The 19,533-nt window shown below is 40.4% G+C and overlaps 1 protein-coding gene across 6 annotated transcripts in view; it reads right to left on the bottom strand.

Annotated features, from left to right (window-relative positions):
• Tent4b (terminal nucleotidyltransferase 4B) overlaps window positions 1–19,533 on the bottom strand; it is an 83,430-nt gene that overhangs the window by 13,443 nt on the left and 50,454 nt on the right. For 2 of the 6 annotated variants that reach the window (XM_033757781.1, XM_033757782.1), the window contains exons 3-13: window positions 16,899–17,022; window positions 14,810–14,856; window positions 13,286–13,406; window positions 12,374–12,481; window positions 9,669–9,797; window positions 8,741–8,954; window positions 7,490–7,616; window positions 7,292–7,395; window positions 7,004–7,191; window positions 5,055–5,219; window positions 3,704–3,749 (exon numbers count right to left, since the gene is read on the bottom strand). In XM_033757781.1, coding sequence (XP_033613672.1) covers window positions 3,704–3,749; window positions 5,055–5,219; window positions 7,004–7,191; window positions 7,292–7,395; window positions 7,490–7,616; window positions 8,741–8,954; window positions 9,669–9,797; window positions 12,374–12,481; window positions 13,286–13,406; window positions 14,810–14,856; window positions 16,899–17,022 — 1,373 coding nt within the window. Of the gene's footprint in view, window positions 1–838; window positions 3,750–5,054; window positions 5,220–7,003; window positions 7,192–7,291; window positions 7,396–7,489; window positions 7,617–8,740; window positions 8,955–9,668; window positions 9,798–12,373; window positions 12,482–13,285; window positions 13,407–14,809; window positions 14,857–16,898; window positions 17,023–19,533 lie in introns of those variants that run through there. The other 4 variants (XM_033757784.1, XM_010629089.2, XM_033757780.1 and 1 more) reach the window with 4 other exon arrangements.

A 19,533-nucleotide genomic window follows, 5' to 3' on the forward strand; every position in this document is an offset into this window, starting at 1 on the left:
AGGACATGAGTTCAATCCCCGGTACCAAAAAAAAAATTGAGATGTAGTCATAAACAATAAAAATAGCAGCAAAACCCATCAGTAATACCTGATAATGGTGATTTGGAGATTTCTACAGAGAAACCTGATAACTGCACAACCTACTCACTGGAGAAGCCTAAGCAATGAAGACAGATCACCGCTACTGGTTCCTATACATCACAGTATCACATTCTCCTCCCTTAATGGAAGCCCCACACACTACTTCTGGGCTGAGGCAAACACAGCTCACACCATACACAGGTGAGGGAATGAGACACAGACACATGGAGATATAAGACCTCAGAGAGAGACCCTTTGCAAACGGGAAGGATACCCCAAGAGATGGAGGGAGGAGAGGGGAGGGCAGGGGATATAGAAGAGTTAAGATGCGTTATGTACATGTACCAACTTCCTAAATGAATGTAATCGCTATGTACTGCAAATATGTACTAATAAAAATCTGAAAGAAAAAGTAATATAAAACAAAATCATTAACTCAAAAAAATGCTCTGCCTATGGGCCATGTTTTGTTCTGTAAAAGAGGTTTTCTGGGAATAACTGAAGCCAAATCAAATGACCTAAATGTTGAGGCTCAAAATGCAAGTAAAAGTAAAATACACTCAAAAAAATAAGACAAGGGCAATTACATATAAGAACTGCAGATCCTACAGATCAAAGTGAGGTTTGGAAACCAAGCATAACATTGCTAAACAAAAGGAAGACACTAAAGACCAGGAACCCACATAGTAACTGGAGGGAAAAACATGCATTTACCTTTAGTGTCAAAAATGTGACCCCTCAGGTTTGTGTCAACACCTCTCCGACCCATCAGCACCCCTGCAAACCAGTGTTTACATGGTTAAGACTGGGGGCGCACACAGGGTTGCCAAGAAATGGCACCACAGCAAGACAGACTTTGAAAAATTGTCTTCCACAAGTACTCGCAAAGGAAGGTTACGACACACGGACATGGATGGACCGTGATATTTAAATGACATATTTCCCATAGAGTCACAAAATCTTCACAGAAAGCATTACAACTCAAAAAAGAAATAAGGTGTCAAATACAGAGATGAAATGTACAAAACAAATGAGCAGGCAAACTAAAAGTTCTTGAAAGTATTTTACTTCAGATTGAAAAAAGAACAGCTTCCACACTGTTCACTGTAAGATACACAGTATTCACGAATACAATGCTGGTCATTTGAGGACATACTGTATATACACCTCAATTTCTCCTTCATGCTTTTTCTTTTAGAAAGATACTGTTTACCAAAAAGAAACTTCAGCAGTACAGGAAAAACTATTTTCCCAATAAATTTACGAAAATCTAAGATTCCCAATGGAATCAAGATTATCTTCCCGCTACCACCACCTTAATATAATCACATGCTTATTGGAACACTAATATTCGCACCCTAAGAGTACATTTACTTTCAACAATGAGGGTGATTCTTTAAAAACAAAAACAAAAACTTCAGTGTGGTAAATGTAACATGGATCTCGGCAAGTATTAAGTGTCTGAAATAGGCAGCTAATACTGGATTTAATATTATTTTATAAATAATTGTTCCCTTAGCAGTAAACATAAGTCTACACATTCACAATAGTCCTACAAAATAAATACTGTGATTATGCACAATATGTTATGACAAACTAGTTCAAAAAACAAAAGCTCAACATCTTGGTAAAAATTCTGATCAGAATAAAATGTGACTTTAAAATTTAAAACATCATCAAAATAACATCACATTTAAAATCATCCACGGTTTACACAAGTATTATGGGTTTCCAGTTTTGGAACATAATTTTCCATTGTGAATTAAAATACGAACATACTGAAAATTGTTAATTTCAGTGATGACATCAGTTTTGGTCTTACTTTAACATTATTTTCTTTTATAAAATGTTGCACTATGTGTCCATTAGTGGTCTGATTGGTCTTTGATATTTTATAAATGTATAGAAAAGAAATCCCTAAAAGCCAATAGAATCTCATCTCAGAAATGGCCACATTTAACATAGCCACATACATTGATGCGAAACGTAAGAGCTTTCACCTTGGAAGAAAGCATTTTCAGAAATGTCACTTACATTCATTCTATTAAATATTCCCAACTGAGTTTCACACTCAACAGGTGATGAATAACAGAATTTCACATCTCATTCGCACTCAAACAACCAAAATTTACAGTATGATTAAAACAAGCCAATGTTTAAAAAAGTTTTAATTAAAGATAACAATTCCATGAAAGGAAAAGACTGGGATGACTAGAAGTATTTGGTCTTAAGAAGGCAATACAAAATAGATCCATTATCAAAGACCATTTAATTTTTAAAGATTGACAATACCGAAAACATAAAGTGGAGTATAAGAAAATAGTTTTTTATAAGTATGATTTAATTAAAGCTGTTTACAGTTATTCTCTCCCACAGTAGTTAAGCATGAGTTTAAAAGAATAAGAGATGAGAAACACAAGCACACGCAGCACACAGGGTCAGAGGAGGCAGCATGCAAAGTCTGTGGAGCTTGAGGTTTCACTGCAACAGGAATGAGACCAGACGAGGGTGGCCTTGAGTTTCCTATTGGGGAACAGGGGGTGGGGGGGTGAGAGAGATAGAGAGAAAGGGAGGAAAAAGACTGTAAAGGAAACAAATACAAAGATGTAATTGCCCATTGCCCAAAATGACAGCACAATAGAAAACAGAAGCAAGTTAGTTCTCAGAAATGACTAGAGATTTTTCAGTGTTTACACAAAAGTACATAGTACATTTTTCTTTTTTTTTTTATAAAATAAAGTAACTGTCATTTGCCATCATAAACCTTTTCTTTAGAGGAAAAAATTTGAAGAAGGTCACAAGGGTTCTATTAAGTCATTTCAATGCTGAGGAAAACAAACTGAGTAATAGGGTTCTAATCACTTCCCTATACATGGGTGTCAAGATGACAATTCAGATTACTCTTCAAACTAATCCTGAGAAGAAATCTGTTTACAATTCAAACAGTAATGTTATGTAAAAAGTATTAACAAATCCACTATTACAAATATCAATTTCCTATATGGTCTTCTATATATACACACAATAAAATGGTAAATATATGCAAAAATATTAAAAAAAACATGCACAGATCACTTTCCCCTTTGGAATCTGGACTTCCTATAAGATACTTCTGTTTGCCTTTCCCACCCCATCCTCTGAAATCGTTTTTATTTCTATTACCCTACCCACACTGAATACTATTCCCTATAACTCTGCATAAAGCCAATGAGAAATATATGTATTTTACATTCAAGCTTTAAATCTTAAAATGACCCTGTTGTAGCATACGACTTATCAAATAAGAAGCTTTTTTCCCCTGTTTCGCTTGTTTTCTGTTTTGCAGTTGTCAGTCTCCATGATCCGTTCCGTGGTGAGCTGGGAAAAAAACGCAGTTGCTAAATCAACGTCTCAACAGTGTGAGGCTCCTGAATGTGTCCCGGGAGTCCCTATGCAACTGTCCTGAGCATGAGAGCATTGCACACAGAAGACAGTCCATTGCACAGCGCCAACTATCTACAAAGGTCTGAGAGGGGCGCGTCCCTCTTGTGTTTCCTCTTTTTGCCATGGTAATACTGATTATTGGATTTGCCTTGATGCTGTTTGTTTGTCATCAAGGAACCATGGCTTGTCTGAGTTGTACCTTGGAAGCCTTTGCTGGAAGAACGAAAGAGCCTTGCTGATCCATGCTGTGGAGAAAGAAAGCGGTCAGGCATCAGTGTTATATATTACCACACCTGTGTTCAGGAGGAGCTTTCAAAACTAGAACTACCCTGACTAGAGCTGCATAATGACTACTGACTTATCTAGCAGGCAGAAAAAGATGGTTAATTCTACTGACCTCTAAAACTCTTACATTACATTTTTAATGGAAAAATAAGACCACTAATTGAAAAAACTGTTCACAATCTTGTCTTTGTAACAGTCTGTGCATTACTGAGAAGCTCTTGGACATACACGGGTGTGCAGGCAGGTCAAGGGTAGGCACTGCTGGTTGGTCCTTTCCTGCTCCTGCTGTTGTCACCTGTGACTTTCTCCTGACCAGTCTCTCCTATCAGCCCTGACACTTTAATTGCTGTTTCTCCAAGAGTTTGCGTTTGGGGCACTTAGCGGAGGCTGTGGAAGTAAAGGGCACTCAGTAAGTCAAATCAAATACAAGGTGACTAATGGGGCAGGCATTTCTGCTGCAAGAGGCCTCATCTCATATCCCAGTTGTACTCAGAGGGCACAGGCCTCAGGCCAGAGCCCAGTATCCATGACCTCCTCCCCTTCCTCTGAGTCATTACTCATGGTTAATAATTGTAAGATGGTCCAACACTTAAAATATTAGGGTACATCTGTGGCCTACTTAAATCAAAGATGTTAATCAACTGACCACACCTCACAGCTACATGACAGGTTCGACATAGGCAAAAAGGTATGAAGTATTTAAAAAGGATAAGATTATTCCCAGATATGCACAACACTGTCATGAAATCATGCAAAAACTTCACAGGGAGTTTATTTCAAATACTGCTGAGATCTTATTATTTGATGCCTCTTATTTGTTGTTGCCAGGGACTGAATCCAGGGCTTAAGCAGGCAATGAACATGACCCCACAAACACCCCTCTGGAAATTTGTATGCTGAATCTGTGATCGTGTGGGAGAGGGGACTGGCATGTGGCTGTGGGAGAACACTTAACTTTCTGAGCATGTACAGAGGCCTTGGGTTCAATCCCAAGCACTACAGCAATGACAACAGAACTGTAATGAGGTGGGGTGGACAGGACACCCTGTAATGACCGGCCACTAGATTTCCACACAGGTGGATGTTACAATGGTGTCTCATAAAGATCCTCAGGACATCCTTTTACCAGAAACACTGTCTGCTTGGAACCTCTTAAAACAAAACCTAGCATTTTTTTTAAAACCCATGAAAACCACTGTTCACATGTAAGAAATTCTAATTATTTTTCACTGAATACTAACAATCAAAACAAAAATCCCACACACCTGAGATTTGTTGGTGCTGTTGGGTGTGTTAGTGGTTGGGGTGCTCTGCATTTTTCCAATTGTCTGAGAGGACTCCAAAGACACATCTTGTGACCCTACTCGGTTCCCCGTGGATGGACGGCAGAGCAGCTGTTTCGGAGTTTTGCATGGTGTTGCATCTGAATCCTAACACAAGTCACAGGTGTTACAATGAGAAATGTTAGTAATCGACATATTCATTATTTAGAAAAGAAAACAATGCTACCTAAGCACTCCCTGGACAAACTGAAGCACCAGGAGGTAAGGAGGCTTGAGGAGGCCTCCACAGAATGAGTTGCCCCAGTTTCTTCCAAACTGTTAAAGGGGTATATTTTACCAGTGGGCTTCTGTTCGCGGGCAAGTTTGCTGCCCACATTGGACTTCGGAATTGGCTGTGAAGGAGCTCAGAGGTCACAGTGGGTGTGTGTTTGTGTTTTCAGAAAACGAATCGTGGCAGTACCAGGGAAAGAGCAAGGCAAGAGCACAAGGTGGTAAGTTTAGAGGCTCAGTTCTGGGAGGTTTGCAATGACAGATCTCTTCCACCAAGTGCACCAGGTCAGAGACATCCTAAGACAGTGGGCTGGGCCCCATATCTGTCTATCTTCAGAGACGGCACACTAGCCAGCATCTTGAGTCACAATGTCTCAGGCCCTAAGCTCCCTCTTGAGGCTGTCTCTATCTGTCCCCCATGCCCTCACCCCACATCTGGGACATCCAGCTTAGCTCTCTGTCCTCCACAGCACCACTCCAGGACCCCATAAGGGACCCAGGGAAAGTCTGCACACGAAGTTACGACTCGGTAACGAAAGGTGGCCTCCAGAACAGTAAGAATCACATTCCTTACATACTTTATGTCATACAATGAATTCAAAATTCAAACACAGTAATAGGTAAGGAATCTTTAAATCTTAACTCAAAATTTACCTTAATAGAGAAAACTCAAGATGTAATTGATGTTTAATCAGAATAGACACAGTGAGTAGATTATAGGTTGGGGAAGGGAAGAAATAGGAGGGACTCCTAATAAAGGGTTTCTTTTTGGAGTGATAAAAATATTCTCAAATTAAGAGTGGTGAGAGCTGTGTAGCATTGGGGATATATTAAAAAAAATCACCAAATTTATATGTTTAATGGTAAATTTTATGATATGTGAATTATATCTCAATTTTTAAAAACTCAAATAAGAAGACTCAAACATTCTTCTGAATGAATGAAGTCTTATTTTTTAAAAAAGAATATATGGAGGCCGGGGATTTAGCTCAGTGGTTCCACCAACTGCCTCGCAAGTACAAGGACCCAAATTCAATCCCCAGTACCCCCCAAAAAGAAAAGAATATATGCTGTATGAATTATATGAAATACTGGAACAAGCAAAACTAACCTATGGTGTTAACAAATCCTAACAGTGGTTTCCTCTCTAGAACTGGGAGCTCAGGGTACTCTTTGGGACGAGGATAACATTATATATCTTGTTAGCATTCTGGATTACACATGTGTATACATTTGGTAAAATGCGAATGTTCAATTCCGTTTCCTTTTATGTCAATTTCATATTAAAAGAAAATACCACAAGCAAACACTAAAGTCTGGTCAACAATGTGCAACACAGAAGTATGGGAGAAGTGTACTTATCTGCAATCTACTTTAAAATGGATCAGAGTAAGAGGAATTAATAGGCAGAGGGACAGATAGTTATATAATGAGTAAAATGTTAATGGCAGAATCTCATGGTGGGTACGGAGACCAATAAAATTCTTTCACTTTCACTGTATGCTTGAAATGTTTCAGAAGAAAATGTTGAGAAAAAGAACAAATACGAAAGTTATTAAAACTTTCCAGTAACAAGCAAAGGAAGCAGCCTCAGCCCCACGGATGGCTACCCCTGCAAGACAAAGGGAAACACGTTTCAAAGCTAGTGTCCTTGTACTTACCACATCACTGGAGCTGGACTGCGTGGCAGAAGAGGACGACACCGGACCTGATGAAGAGTTTGAAGAGTGTTTACTAAGAGATTCCGAAGTTTTACTTCTACATTTTCCAAGGGCTTCATTTTCTTCAGACAGATTATTATTACATTTATCTAACTGCTGAGTATCTACTATCAAGGTAACACCATTTCCTGAAAGAGTGGCAAAAGATTGGAAAACGTTTCTTCCCATTAAATAAATACAACACAGAAAAGCCTCTAAGACTCAGTCAGCACTGAAAAAAAACCTCACCATTGCATGATGGGTCCGGTCTATTCTGCAAGCCCCACTGCTTGGAGATCCAATCTCTGTACGTAGCAACTTCATCTGTTACTCTAATTATCCTACCTAATATGCTGTGGGTATTTAAAAGAAAGGAAGGGTACATGAATCTGAAGATTAGAAGTAACCAATGTGAACACAATGGGCTGAGTTTAGTGAAACTTTTACCTCTCAGTTTCGTTGTTGGGATAGTATTTTGCTATTGGCGATACAGCATGACTCAAAACAACATAGGCATAATCAAAGGCCTGTTTCACTTGCATGGCCCCATAGGAACTCCTTCCAACATCGTTACCTTTAAAAGAAATGTACACACAAAGTAGTAAGCTTGACCACTGCTCCACAGGAGTTACATGTTGGCCAGCCCTCTGTTCCCCAGGGTGGGGAGCGCTCCCCTGAAGCTGAGCTCTCAGTCTCTCCGTCAGTCCCCCATGCTCTTAAATGCAGTCAGTACTTTACTATGGTGTAAACAGGAGCTGTCTATGTGTTTCCCTATCCTATCACACAGTCATGCAAACAAAATAAAGAGCTGTCTATTCTTCCTAAGAACAAATTCAAACTAAAGAAACACCAGATTTTTTTTGCCTTTGATTAGCCAATACAGTATTTTCCACATTAAATTATAAGCTTCTAAAGAGCAAGGACTGTCATGCATTTGGATAGAGCCAGATCCCAATGAGTATTTCCTCAATGACTAAACCTATAGAACTATTAATGTTTAAAAAATACTTTAATAAACGAGAAAACAGCTCCCGGGCAATTATTTTATCTTTTCAAATCCTTTTCCTTACTTTCAGAGTTAACACATTAAAGCAAATGACTAAAAGTACTTTCACTAAAATCCCAAAATGCAGAAACTATATAAGTTTTAATTCTATGAAGAAAAAATATTATCCAGAAAAGCTAAGATACAAACAAACAAAAAGAGCAAGAAGGGGATTTATAATTCTGTTCACTTTCAAGGTAACACAAAGCTAGAAAATGCACAGGAGGACTATGCAAAATTAGAGCGAAGAAGCACACTAACCCCTTTGCTCATAATTCAAAGACATACACTATTCCCACTCTAAGGGATTCAGAATACTTCCTAAAAGGCCTCAGTGAAAACTGGTGGGATTCACCAGACAGGACACAGAAAAAGGAAAAATGGCACCAAACTGGAGGTATATGAGGACCCAATGAGTGAATAACTAATCCACCTGCTTAACGACACATGATTCTACCACCAGCTCATCTGCAAGTCTGCACATTGGGGTGCGGGGGGAATCCTTTAATTTGGTTATGTTTACTCTTGAGACATTTTGACTAAGAAACTAAAATTAGAAATTATTCTTCATTTTTCATCCAAAGAAGATTTAATCTAGAAGGAGACGGATGATGCCCTCTCTGGGTGCCCACAAATTTACCTAATTTCAATACCTGGTTGTAAAGGATCTTCAATATAAAGCATTGATGGCCTGTAGCCATCCAGCATATTTTTCTGTACTTCATCTTTGGCCACGTAGGAACCGCCATCCTTTATCCGGATGCCAGTCTTTAAATAATTGAAGTGTCGTCCATATAATTCAAAAAATTCTATTAAGAGAACACCATAGTTTGTATTGGGGATGCAAGCATCTTCCCTGGGATGTAACTAAAAAGAGAAAAAAGAAAGGAAGAAATTATTTTAGATTTTTTTTCTAAATTAGTGGAGACGAGAGGCTTCAAGAACACCCTAACTTCCATAAGCCGTATTACCACAATTCTGGTTTAGCACAGGAGCCAACAGATAAAGGAGTAACAGGCTGTACTGCAACTCTAGATGACACCACACAACAACTCTGTGACTACAGCACTGGGGGAGGGGAGTCTGCAAGGCTGAGTTTGGCTGCTGCCCCAGGAAGCTGAAAGGACTGGCTTGACCCACACAGTGGGGAGGTCATTCTGACTCACAGCAGTCATTGGCAACCAGTGCTACAAAGACACAAAAGACTAAGACTCTTAACTCATCTTACCCAGTAGGAGCTCTCAATCTTGGCCACGATTCGCTGCTTAGAAGACATTCTTACTTTTTGCACTGACACTTATGGAAACCAGACTACACCTTGGTATATTTTTTGTAGTACTTAGCATGGAATGCAGGAAGTGTTGAGATACATCCCCAACCCTTTTTATTCTATTTTGAGACAGTCTTGTTAAACTGCTCATGCTGGCCTTGAATTTGTGATCCTCCTTCCTCAGCCTCCTAACAACGGGATCAGCCATATACTTGCATATTAAAATTTCCAGTGAAAAGTCTCAAATAACATTAAAACAATCCATGTTTTACTTTTAGTGCACACCAGCATGGCACACTAATATGACTTACCTGAAGGAAACTGACAGCCATTAAAAAGAGACTATAAGAACCAATTCCACCAGTAAATACTTCATTAAGGTCTCTCTGTAATAAGAATTGTTTCAATACTAAAACCAGGTATGGCAATACAGGATATTTCTGAAAAAGAAACAAAATTATACTTTCAATAAATATCTTTATCAATAATGTAAGCGGCAGGCATTCGCTGGGGCATAAATTGGTCCCTATGTTACAAAATTTGGTAGCGTTATGTAATAAATTTCATTTTCTATTTTTAAGGGTAAGCTGTTTAAACAATGAACTCTGAATAATTAAGGATTTTCTTCTCACTCTAAACTCTAAAATGTGATAACATTGATAAAGCCACCTGCTCACTACAGGAGAGAAACATTATTTATCTGATGATTCCCATGCACACCCATGACCAGAGCCCTGTGATCCTTGTGTGGAAACAGTACAAAGACAAAGTCTCTCAACATCTTAAAGCATTAAATCAGCAAGATTTTTAAGGGACCCATTTTCTTAGGCTATGCTGCCCTGTGTACCAGGGTCCTTTGGATCATTTTGTTGCAAGCTGGCACATGGAAGGTCTTCCTGCTGTCCTCCATCATTTGGGCTGATGCGTACACAGATCGTTCCCTTCCATACATTACAGAGAATACAGTGGTGCTACCCCTGCGCACACCTGAGAGGCAAGGATGTACAGCATGGGTCTCTTTTGGTCATGCACACGTGCAATGCACACTCTAAAACCCAGGCCCTGGGTAGGGATGCTGAAGGAAACAAAGAAGGCTCAAATATTTAGAAAGAAGTCTCAACAGTCATTTCCAAGGGACTTTGTGATGGCTTGAATCTAGATGTCCCCTCAAAGCCTCATGCACTCATACTCAGAAATTTTGGAGCTGGCTAGATCTAGGAGTGTGTGATACTGAGATTAAGGGTGTGTGGTACTAAATTAGTCCACTGATTGGTTTAGCATAGTTTTGGGTGTGAATAATGGAAAGCACCCCTCCCCCCGTATGGGTGGCACCACCCCAAAGGCTTGTAGCTTGGATAGGTATTATTTCTGTATTTTGTTTTTGTTTGTTTGCTTTTGGGTTTTTGAAATCTGGTGTCAATATATAATCCAGGCTGGCCTTGAACTTGCTATAAATCCAAGACTAACCTCGAACTCATGATTGTTCTGACTCGTCTCCCATTATCCCATTTCTAGACTTCCAAAGTGAACAAGCATGTGTCCCATAAGAAGGAACAAAGTTTATACCTTTGCAAATTATATCAGAGTAAGCAAGCATGGCCAAGAACAACAAAAATACAGAGACTAAGTAAGCAGAGTAGACAGTCTCTTTTTAAAGAACTATCAGGCAAATATCCAACAGAATTTTATCTGCACATACTCTTTGGCACAGATATTTTGCTTCCAGGAATAGTTAATTTGTAAGTATAAAGAAAGATGCATGTATGGGCCGAGGATTTAGCTCAGTGGTTTGGTGGCCTGCCTTGCAAGTGCAAGGACCCAAGTTCAATCCCCAGTACCCCCCCAAAAAAACAACAAAGACAGATGCATGTATAGAAGGATATTCATCAAGTGTTTTTTTAGTAGTGAGAGGAAAAAAAAGTGGGCAACAATGCTGGGGCAGTACAAATTGAGCCCCCTGCAACCTGACCAGGGATTATTACTGTGCAGCCATAGAAAAGATGAAGCAAAAAGCTGGATGTGTACATATGAAAAAGCCCCCCAAATATTTTAATTTAAGAAAAGATGTAAGACAGTAAGCACTTAGCGAGCTACTTAGTGAGCATTTGTTTCAAATTTTCAAGAGAATAAACAAGCCAAAAACCAAAGGTTGATGGTAAGTTTTGTAAAACTGATCTAGGGTGACTTGCTTTTGACTTTCATATTATTATTGTGGTTAAATCTGCTATCGTGTGTATTATTTTCAATTTAAAGTTTTTTTTTTTCAAGAGAAAGAAAATCTATATACAATGTACCTCCAAAAAGGGGATCATGGATAAATATTTCCTTTTTCTGACTTCCTCTGCTTGATAAATTTTCATGTGAGAAAAAAGTTTACAATATCACATAGTTAATATTTTTCTTTTAGAAAAGAAAGGAACTATAGTGCTGCAGAATGGACAGAAAAGATATTCTACACAAACCACCTCAATTAATGCTTTTAGCCTGAGGGGAAAGCTAACAACTGTTTAAGTATCCAAAACTTTCTGAGGATGATGTTGGCAATTTTTTCCCTATTTTGGAAGAAAATAGAACAATAAAAGTAAACTATAACTATTTCAAGATAAAAGTAAGAAAACCTGCAGATACTACCTTTTAAGTGACCTGAGGATTAAAATCAAGAAAAAGGCTCCTTAGGGAGGTTCTTAATCTGAACTCTTGTTGGGGATTAAAAACAGACAGGAATCGGCTACACAGCATGATCTCAGCTCTCAACTAAGCATAAAAATCTAAAGCAAAGAATTTCTTCAAAAACGTTAACTCTGCATTCTTACCAAGGTTACTTTGTACTGTAATTACTGATCATTATAGGCAGAATCAAAGAAAACAAAACAAGTGCTCAGAAAAGAAAGAAGCATTTGTCAGCAACATGCATATATAAATAGCTTAGCAAAAGACATCAGAACATCACCATCATCTCAGGACAAAGTTACATTTCCTAAGCATCTTATCAGGCACACACCACTGCATCTCTGACCTTAGTAAAATCTTTGATGAGGTCTGCTGCTCTCACTCCATTCTGGACATTAAAGCTGATATCAACTTTCACTTCAGTAAAAGAATCTGTTAATTTAATAATAGGTACCTAAAAAGAGAACATTAGGAAAGGTAAAATAGGCAAATTAAATAACAAATTGAGATGCTTGAGTTCTCAGTGTTTTCATGAGAACACAAAAAACACGGAGTTCTGAATACTATGCACCACAGTTGATGTGTTGTACAGCGAACTTACAGATTAGTGTTTAATCCATGCAATATTTTTTATAACTGCCATCAACAGGGATTTTGTTTTGGTGTCCAAAAAACTTTATTTACTAATTTTTTAAATGTATATATTTCAAGTCTACAATATCAGGGAGTTTTGATATATTTATCTTAATATACACAGAAGTGATTACTGTAGTCAAATACACCCATCATTTCATACCAAAAAAAAAAAAAAAACTTTCTCAACATTACACATACTTTGGAGAACAATTTCCAACTCAATGTAAGATCAAGAATTATCAATGTCAGGTCAAGGATTTAGCTCAGGACTTGAGTTCAATCACCAGTAAAAAAAAAAAAAAAAAAAAAAAAAAAAAATTTCCAAAAGAACTATCAATGTCAGGCACTATATGTTTCATTATCACCAAACTGTTTCTGATGAGAAAACTGCTAGATTCTTAACACATAAATCTCTCCAATGAGCAATGCTGTGTGTATGGAGGAACAATGAGTAGTATTACTCTTAAATGCACATTAGAGCAAGTTAATGCTTCACAGACAGAACACAAGTACTGTGACACTCAAAACGAAAGTACCGACTCACAATTCAAATGCACTCACCAAAATTAAATTTTAAGTTTCACTTGTAAATAGTTTTAAAGGTTAAATGCTGAGTACGTACAGTTGCTTTGTCTAGAACTTTCACGGAATCCTCATCTGCAACTTTGTGTTTCCGAAGGGCTTCTTCCAGGGTCCAGAGGGGCAGGTTCTCCCACTTCCCAAACACCACAAGATCGATGTCACTAAGCACAGAAAGCAAATGCAAAAGGCTGTGAAGAAGCCAGAAACTGCTGGAACCGGTGCGGAGGCCTGTGGACTTCGGCTTTAGCACAGTGAGCACCTACTCCACCCCCAGCCAAGACCCAAGGCGGGCATGCTGCTGCCCACAGCCCACCCTGAGGGTAAGTGCGGGCTGGTGAGTTTAACAACCTCCTCTCGGTCGGTCGTGTCACAGAACTTAGGGCTCAGGCAATGGGTGATTTTGAAAGATATAAAACCTCCAAAGGACCAGTTAATGTTTCCTCTTCATAGACATTTCCAGGACTAACTATGAGACGCTGCTATACGGATGAGGTTGTGACTTACACATACGAAGTGTTGCCTTTTACACTTCGTAGAGCAGAGCAGTGTGTCGGCCTGCTGCCACTGTGTAAACACGCCCACGTTTCCTCTCTCACACACGGGCATCTCTGGGAGGATGTGTGCGAAACCGATATCAGAAACTTTCCCAAGGAGAACAAAGGGACAGACCAGGACTGAGACTCTTCAGTCGCATTGTTTTTGTGCCTTTTCCAAATCTACACTATGGTAAATATACTGCCTGTTTGCGAAATTCAACTGAATTTTTACAGAGTGATTTTTGGGGGGTTTTGATGAAGCTCAGAACCTAAATGAAGAGAAATATTAACGGGCTTGGAGTTGAGTGTTCTGTGGCTTCAAAGGTCAGTGAGTGCTGGGAAGAATGGAAACTGCAAGGCCCCAGGCACTTTAACACACTAAATTAGGGGACGGTGGGTCAGATCAGCCTCAAACCAAAAACACAACACAATGTTTTTCCTTTTGAAGACCACATCGTTTCAATTCTTAGGACTCATCCTTCAGGGAAACTGAGCACCGCCACAGAGGGGTCTGCCCAGGCTGTGGGTCAGGAGAGCCTTTGTTAGACAAGACTAAAATGGAACAAGGGTCCAAAAAAGGCGAAGACCTCCCCTAGAAGAGAGTTTTTTTTGGCTTGAACATGTGAGTTAAGAGTGCTGAAACCACAGCTAGTTGCATACATTCCTACCCAGAAGTATGTCTGGCTTCATGCTCAATCTGGTATCTTGTCACAATACTGCATCACACCCATGGCAGTGGGTTAAAGGGCTGGGGCTGAGCAGTGCTCTGCACAGCAGTCAGGTTCTAAAATTAGTAATTAATTGACTCCACTGCTGTTTGTCCCTTTTAAATCTCTATGGATGATGTCCATCCTGATATGATCATCAGAAGTAACAGTCTACTTTAAAGTAATTCAAATAAAATACAAGTAAATGAATTTGTTCCATAAATTTCATTGGTTTTGTTTCCACATTACACATTCAATGACCAAAATGAAAACACTCTAGAAAAATGTGCCATCCCTTGAAAGCTTCATAAATGTACTAACCTAGTAGGCAAATACAGGCCCGTTTTAAAACTTCCAAATATCTGGACCTGGAAAAAAAAATATATAGCAAGGTGTCAGTCAAGTAAGTCCCTAGCTACAGCAAAAGAAATGTGGGGATTTGCTGCCCTCTACTGGTATTTTTTAATACTACATGAGCATTTTTTCCTAACATACTTTTCATAAAGTGGGAATTGTGTCTTGAAGGTTGACATTCAGAATGCAGCATTCTTTTAGAGTTAAATTATAAAATAAAGACTAAAACAGAAAACTTTAAAAACTAATATTCAGGCCTCTACTGTTTCCTCGTAATTCATATATAATCACAAATCCTTGGTTTTTGCTCTCCAAGCACAGACAGGCAGTCTCACAGATCACTAAATTAGGCTCAGGCTACTTCAGCACAGAAGGAGCACAGCCTATGGCCAGCTCCACAGAGAACAGGGGCTGTAAAGACAGCCCCTGCATACGTAACATCATATGCAATGCCATAAACTGGGACACATCCACCTCAACCCATGGAGGACAGTGGAACTCAGACAGGGATGTAACTACAACACAGAACAAACGGAGAGAAAAGTTCAGCCTCTGAAGCAAAACCGACCTGTGAACCTAACCACAGCCTTGAGTTCCTCTCTTGGAAAACAACAGGGGAGGTAAAAAACAGGGAGGTAAAGTTGCCCACCCCAGAAGGGCGAAGATGAGTTTAGATAAGGGATGGGAGAGGCCATCCATGCCCCTCCTGGTAGGGCAGTACTGCAGTACCCTGCGGCCGTCCTGGTCTCTGCCCACTAGATGTCAGCAGTGCCTCCCAAGCCACAAGTCAGAACCCTCTGGATGCTGTCAATGCCCCACCCCCAAGTGCTGCCCTGAGCAAAATCTGTCCAGTTGAGAGGCAGTCAGAATCACACAGGAGAAATAACACACAGCAGCATGCAGCAGCTGCATAATAAAGTAAGTGTCCTCCCGCTTTCCCTTTCCCTACAGTGTCATATTTGAAACTTATTTTGGGAAATGGATAAAAACCATCAGGCTTCCCCTACCTCCCTGGCTTCTCCTACATTGTTCTAGGACAGTTTTTTTAAAGAAGCTACTGGACACAAAGTAACAGACTAAAATAATGTATTCTTTGAACACACAAAACTGTAGAACAGACCCTCAAAGGAGCCCTAAAAACTGAAATATTAACTTAGTACCAAAACAAAACCCCCAAATAAGCAAAAGAAATCCTGGGCAAACATTTTGTCTGGGGCTAGCCAGTCAGAGGAAAAACAAGCGTCAAGAGAGCGGCAAAGCCGGCATGGTGGCGCACACCTGAAATTCCAGCACTCCGGGAGGCTGAGGCAGGACAGTCAAATTTGAACCAGCTTGTGCAACTTAGTGAGACACTGTCTCAAAAAATAAAAAGCATTGCATTTATCTCAGTACCACAAAAGAGGGGATGGGGCAGGGAAGACTTATGCCTGCATTTGCCCAAGAAAATGACAAGAGACATTCTATCATGACATTTGTGTTTAGCTATACACAATTGGGATATCTGTACTGTTGGTTTAGAATAAAACAGTGAGGAGCAGGTGATAATCACATCCAGTGAACAGACAACTATAGCAAGGTTTGAACTGTCTTTCTTCTCTTTATTCCAATGATTCCTAAATTTAGTTCGCCTTTATAGTAGCTGCTATTCAGCACTGAGAAGGAAAAAAAAAAGCTTTAAGGCACCTGAGTCAATGAAAATAATTACCAAGCCCCAAATTCTAAAAGCTGCAGAAAATTATCTGCCTTTAAGATTTAATTAGGCTAGGGGGCATGGCACATGCCTATGATCCCAGCACTCTGGAGGCTGAGGCAGGAGAATCACTGTGAATCTGAAGCCAGCCTGGGCTACATAGTAAATTCGAAGCCAGCCTACACAACACAGTGAGACCTTGTCTCAAAAAGTCAAAAGCAAAACAGAAGATTTAATTAGACCCTAACTCTACAGCAGCACTCCCTGCACGTAGGTGTCTGCAAGAGACACCACCAGGTCAGCCTCCATCCCATACCCATGGACAAGACCTCATCCTAAGCCCCAGCCACTGGGGCAGGGACTCACGTCAGCGCTGGGCCACAGCTCCTTAATCACACTTTCGATCCTGCTCACCACCTCCATCCGCATCTTCTCCTCCTCAGGCCTTGGAGACATATATTCATAAAAATCACTGATTTCTTCATGCAGACTAAAGACAAAAGCAGAAAAGTGAATATGAGTGGGGCTGATCTAATGAGAAATCACTTTCTTAAATAATCTTCTCTAATTAAGACTTACAAGATAATTCAGCTGATGACCTTATATTTATAGATTTTTACCTCAATTTTTTAATGTTAGAACTCACGCTAAGCTAAAATGGAAATATACAGGATTAGTAAAAAAAAAAAAAGCCACAATAATTAAATAAAATAAGAAATTCCCTGTGTGGAGCACTTGCTGGCCGCTGGAGATTAAAAAAAGAAAAAAGGGGAAAAAAAAAAAACATGCAAGCCCTATTCTCTGCCTTTTACACTTCGGATCTAGTAGGCACTACACAAGAAGACACTGAATGCAGGGGACATATGCAATCTTCCTGTCGGTGGGCAATGGCCCTCCTGCCTCCCTGCACTCTGTTTCTTACGGGGAGAAAAAGTCATGCCTTTCACAGCACTTGCCAGGGAACATCAGAAGTGTGCTGAAAGAATGGCTGGCAGACAAGGGCTCCAGGAGGGAGGGGCTCACAATTCCCAGAGACCAAGAAGTATGAGGCAACTGGCTAGCAGCATGGGCTACGGTGGGGGGTGACGGCAGATGCATCTGGAGTGGATGGCAGGATGTGGCAGAGCAGGCTTTGAAGGACAAGGTAAGAAGCCCAGGCTGGCCGGGGATGGGGAATAGCTCAGTGGTAAAGAGCTTGCCTAGCATGCCTGAGACCCTGGGTTCAATCCTCAGCAACATACAGACACATACACACACAGAAATAGTTCAGTTCAGACTTTCCTCTGCAGCAACAGCAAGATATCTAACTGTTTCTGAGGATGGAAGGAGAGACTGCCTGCAGGAACACAACATTTGACAATTAAACTGGCAACTGTGCGAACCTATGGTTGGGTAAAGGGCCTGGAATGAATGCAGAGAACAGATTATGAATGAATGACCGTCGGGCTGATGTGGCAGGACAGCAATGGGCTCTAGAAACATCCCAGATGACAGACATATGGCCAGGTTTCAGGAGACAGGCAGAGGTGAAAAATGCGGGGGGTGGGAGGGAGTACTGGCCAGGAAACAGGACAAATGGGCTGTTAATGAGCTGAATAAAACCAATACTGTGGGGCAGAAGGGGATGATGGCAGCAGCCCTTACAAAGACCTGGGACTGTGGAGGGCTCTGTGTGGCAAAGCTTCCCTTGAGTGCCACCTCCCTGACCACCTGTGAGGCTGGCTACAGGAGGGGAGGGAGAAGCGGGTCAGGCCAGCCACACCACCACCCAGCTCCAGAGAAGGAACCTGGAAGCACTGAAAGAAATGATTTTGAGGAAGGAAAGAGATCTGTGTCCCAACCTCCACTGGCTAGAAATTTTGCTACATGGAATGCTGATGCCTTTTAAAATATAACTGATTAAGCAATCAATAGTTTCTGCTTGTTTTGATGTTTTGTCTTTACAATCAAGGAACTTGAGGGCAATGTGTTCCCTTGGCCAAGTGGCTATGGCTCTTGGGGCTCTGGGCTTCTGTGTGCTGAGGTACTACACACTACACAGGGTTGGCAAACAGTGGCCTGCTTGTTTGCCATGCAACACTGCAAAGATCTCGATTTTAAACTCCACAAAGTTCTGCAGGTGACTCTAGAAAGACATCACAGTGGAGGCTGGTGTTACTCGGTGTGCTTCTGGACACCTTAGGGTCTTTAATTCCTAGGGTTTGGGTTTGTTTTATTTTAAAGGTTCCTCAAGTTTGACTGCATTGCTCTAGTTATCCCCCTTTAGCCTCTTACAGACAATACCTAAATGAAAAGGGCTTCAAGAGTGTACAGTCCGTGCTATTCTCCAGCACAGGTCTGCCAGCAAGAATGGGGACTACAAACAGCAAACCATACAGGATGCTTCTGACCTCACTGGATAGTCTGCTATGATCAGTTTATTTGGAAACCAGATTTCCAAAAATATTTTTATTCTAACCAATTGAAAAAAATCCAAAAGTTGACTACATCCTCTCTACAAAGGGCTTCTCACACATTTTCTAATTCAAGTACAGCCGCCTCCCACTAAATTACCCCAATTCTAAGTTGATGTTTATAAGAAAATGAATGACAATCCATTCTCTAAACATTATAGAGTGCATATGTTCATGCCCTAGGATGAAAAGGGCCTGTAAAGCACAATCCCCGTCCTAAGTAATTTCCATCTAGCAATGAAAAGCCACCTAAAGTCATTTGTGGAGGGTGCAACATGTACATCCTGTACTGCTCCACCATAAGCACGTCTCCAGAGAAAACAGAGACTTCCAGGACCACCGCTGCCTAGAATGAAAGGGACTGTCCGCAGGGTCCTAAGGTCCCTGTCACTATGTAATTAAGGAAACCAGATGACCAAGCACAAGACAAACAGGTCCAATATAAAAGGGGTTTCCAGGGCTGGGGATTTAGCTCAGTGGTTCCTCTCTGCCTTACTCGAAAGGTCTTGAGTTTGATCCCTGGAACCATTTAAAAAAAAAAAAAAAAA

The sequence above is a fragment of the Fukomys damarensis genome, unplaced genomic scaffold, assembly GCF_012274545.1.
Source record: "Fukomys damarensis isolate Sample0158 unplaced genomic scaffold, DMR_v1.0_HiC HiC_scaffold_32, whole genome shotgun sequence".
In the NCBI taxonomy this organism is placed as follows: Eukaryota; Metazoa; Chordata; class Mammalia; order Rodentia; family Bathyergidae; genus Fukomys; species Fukomys damarensis.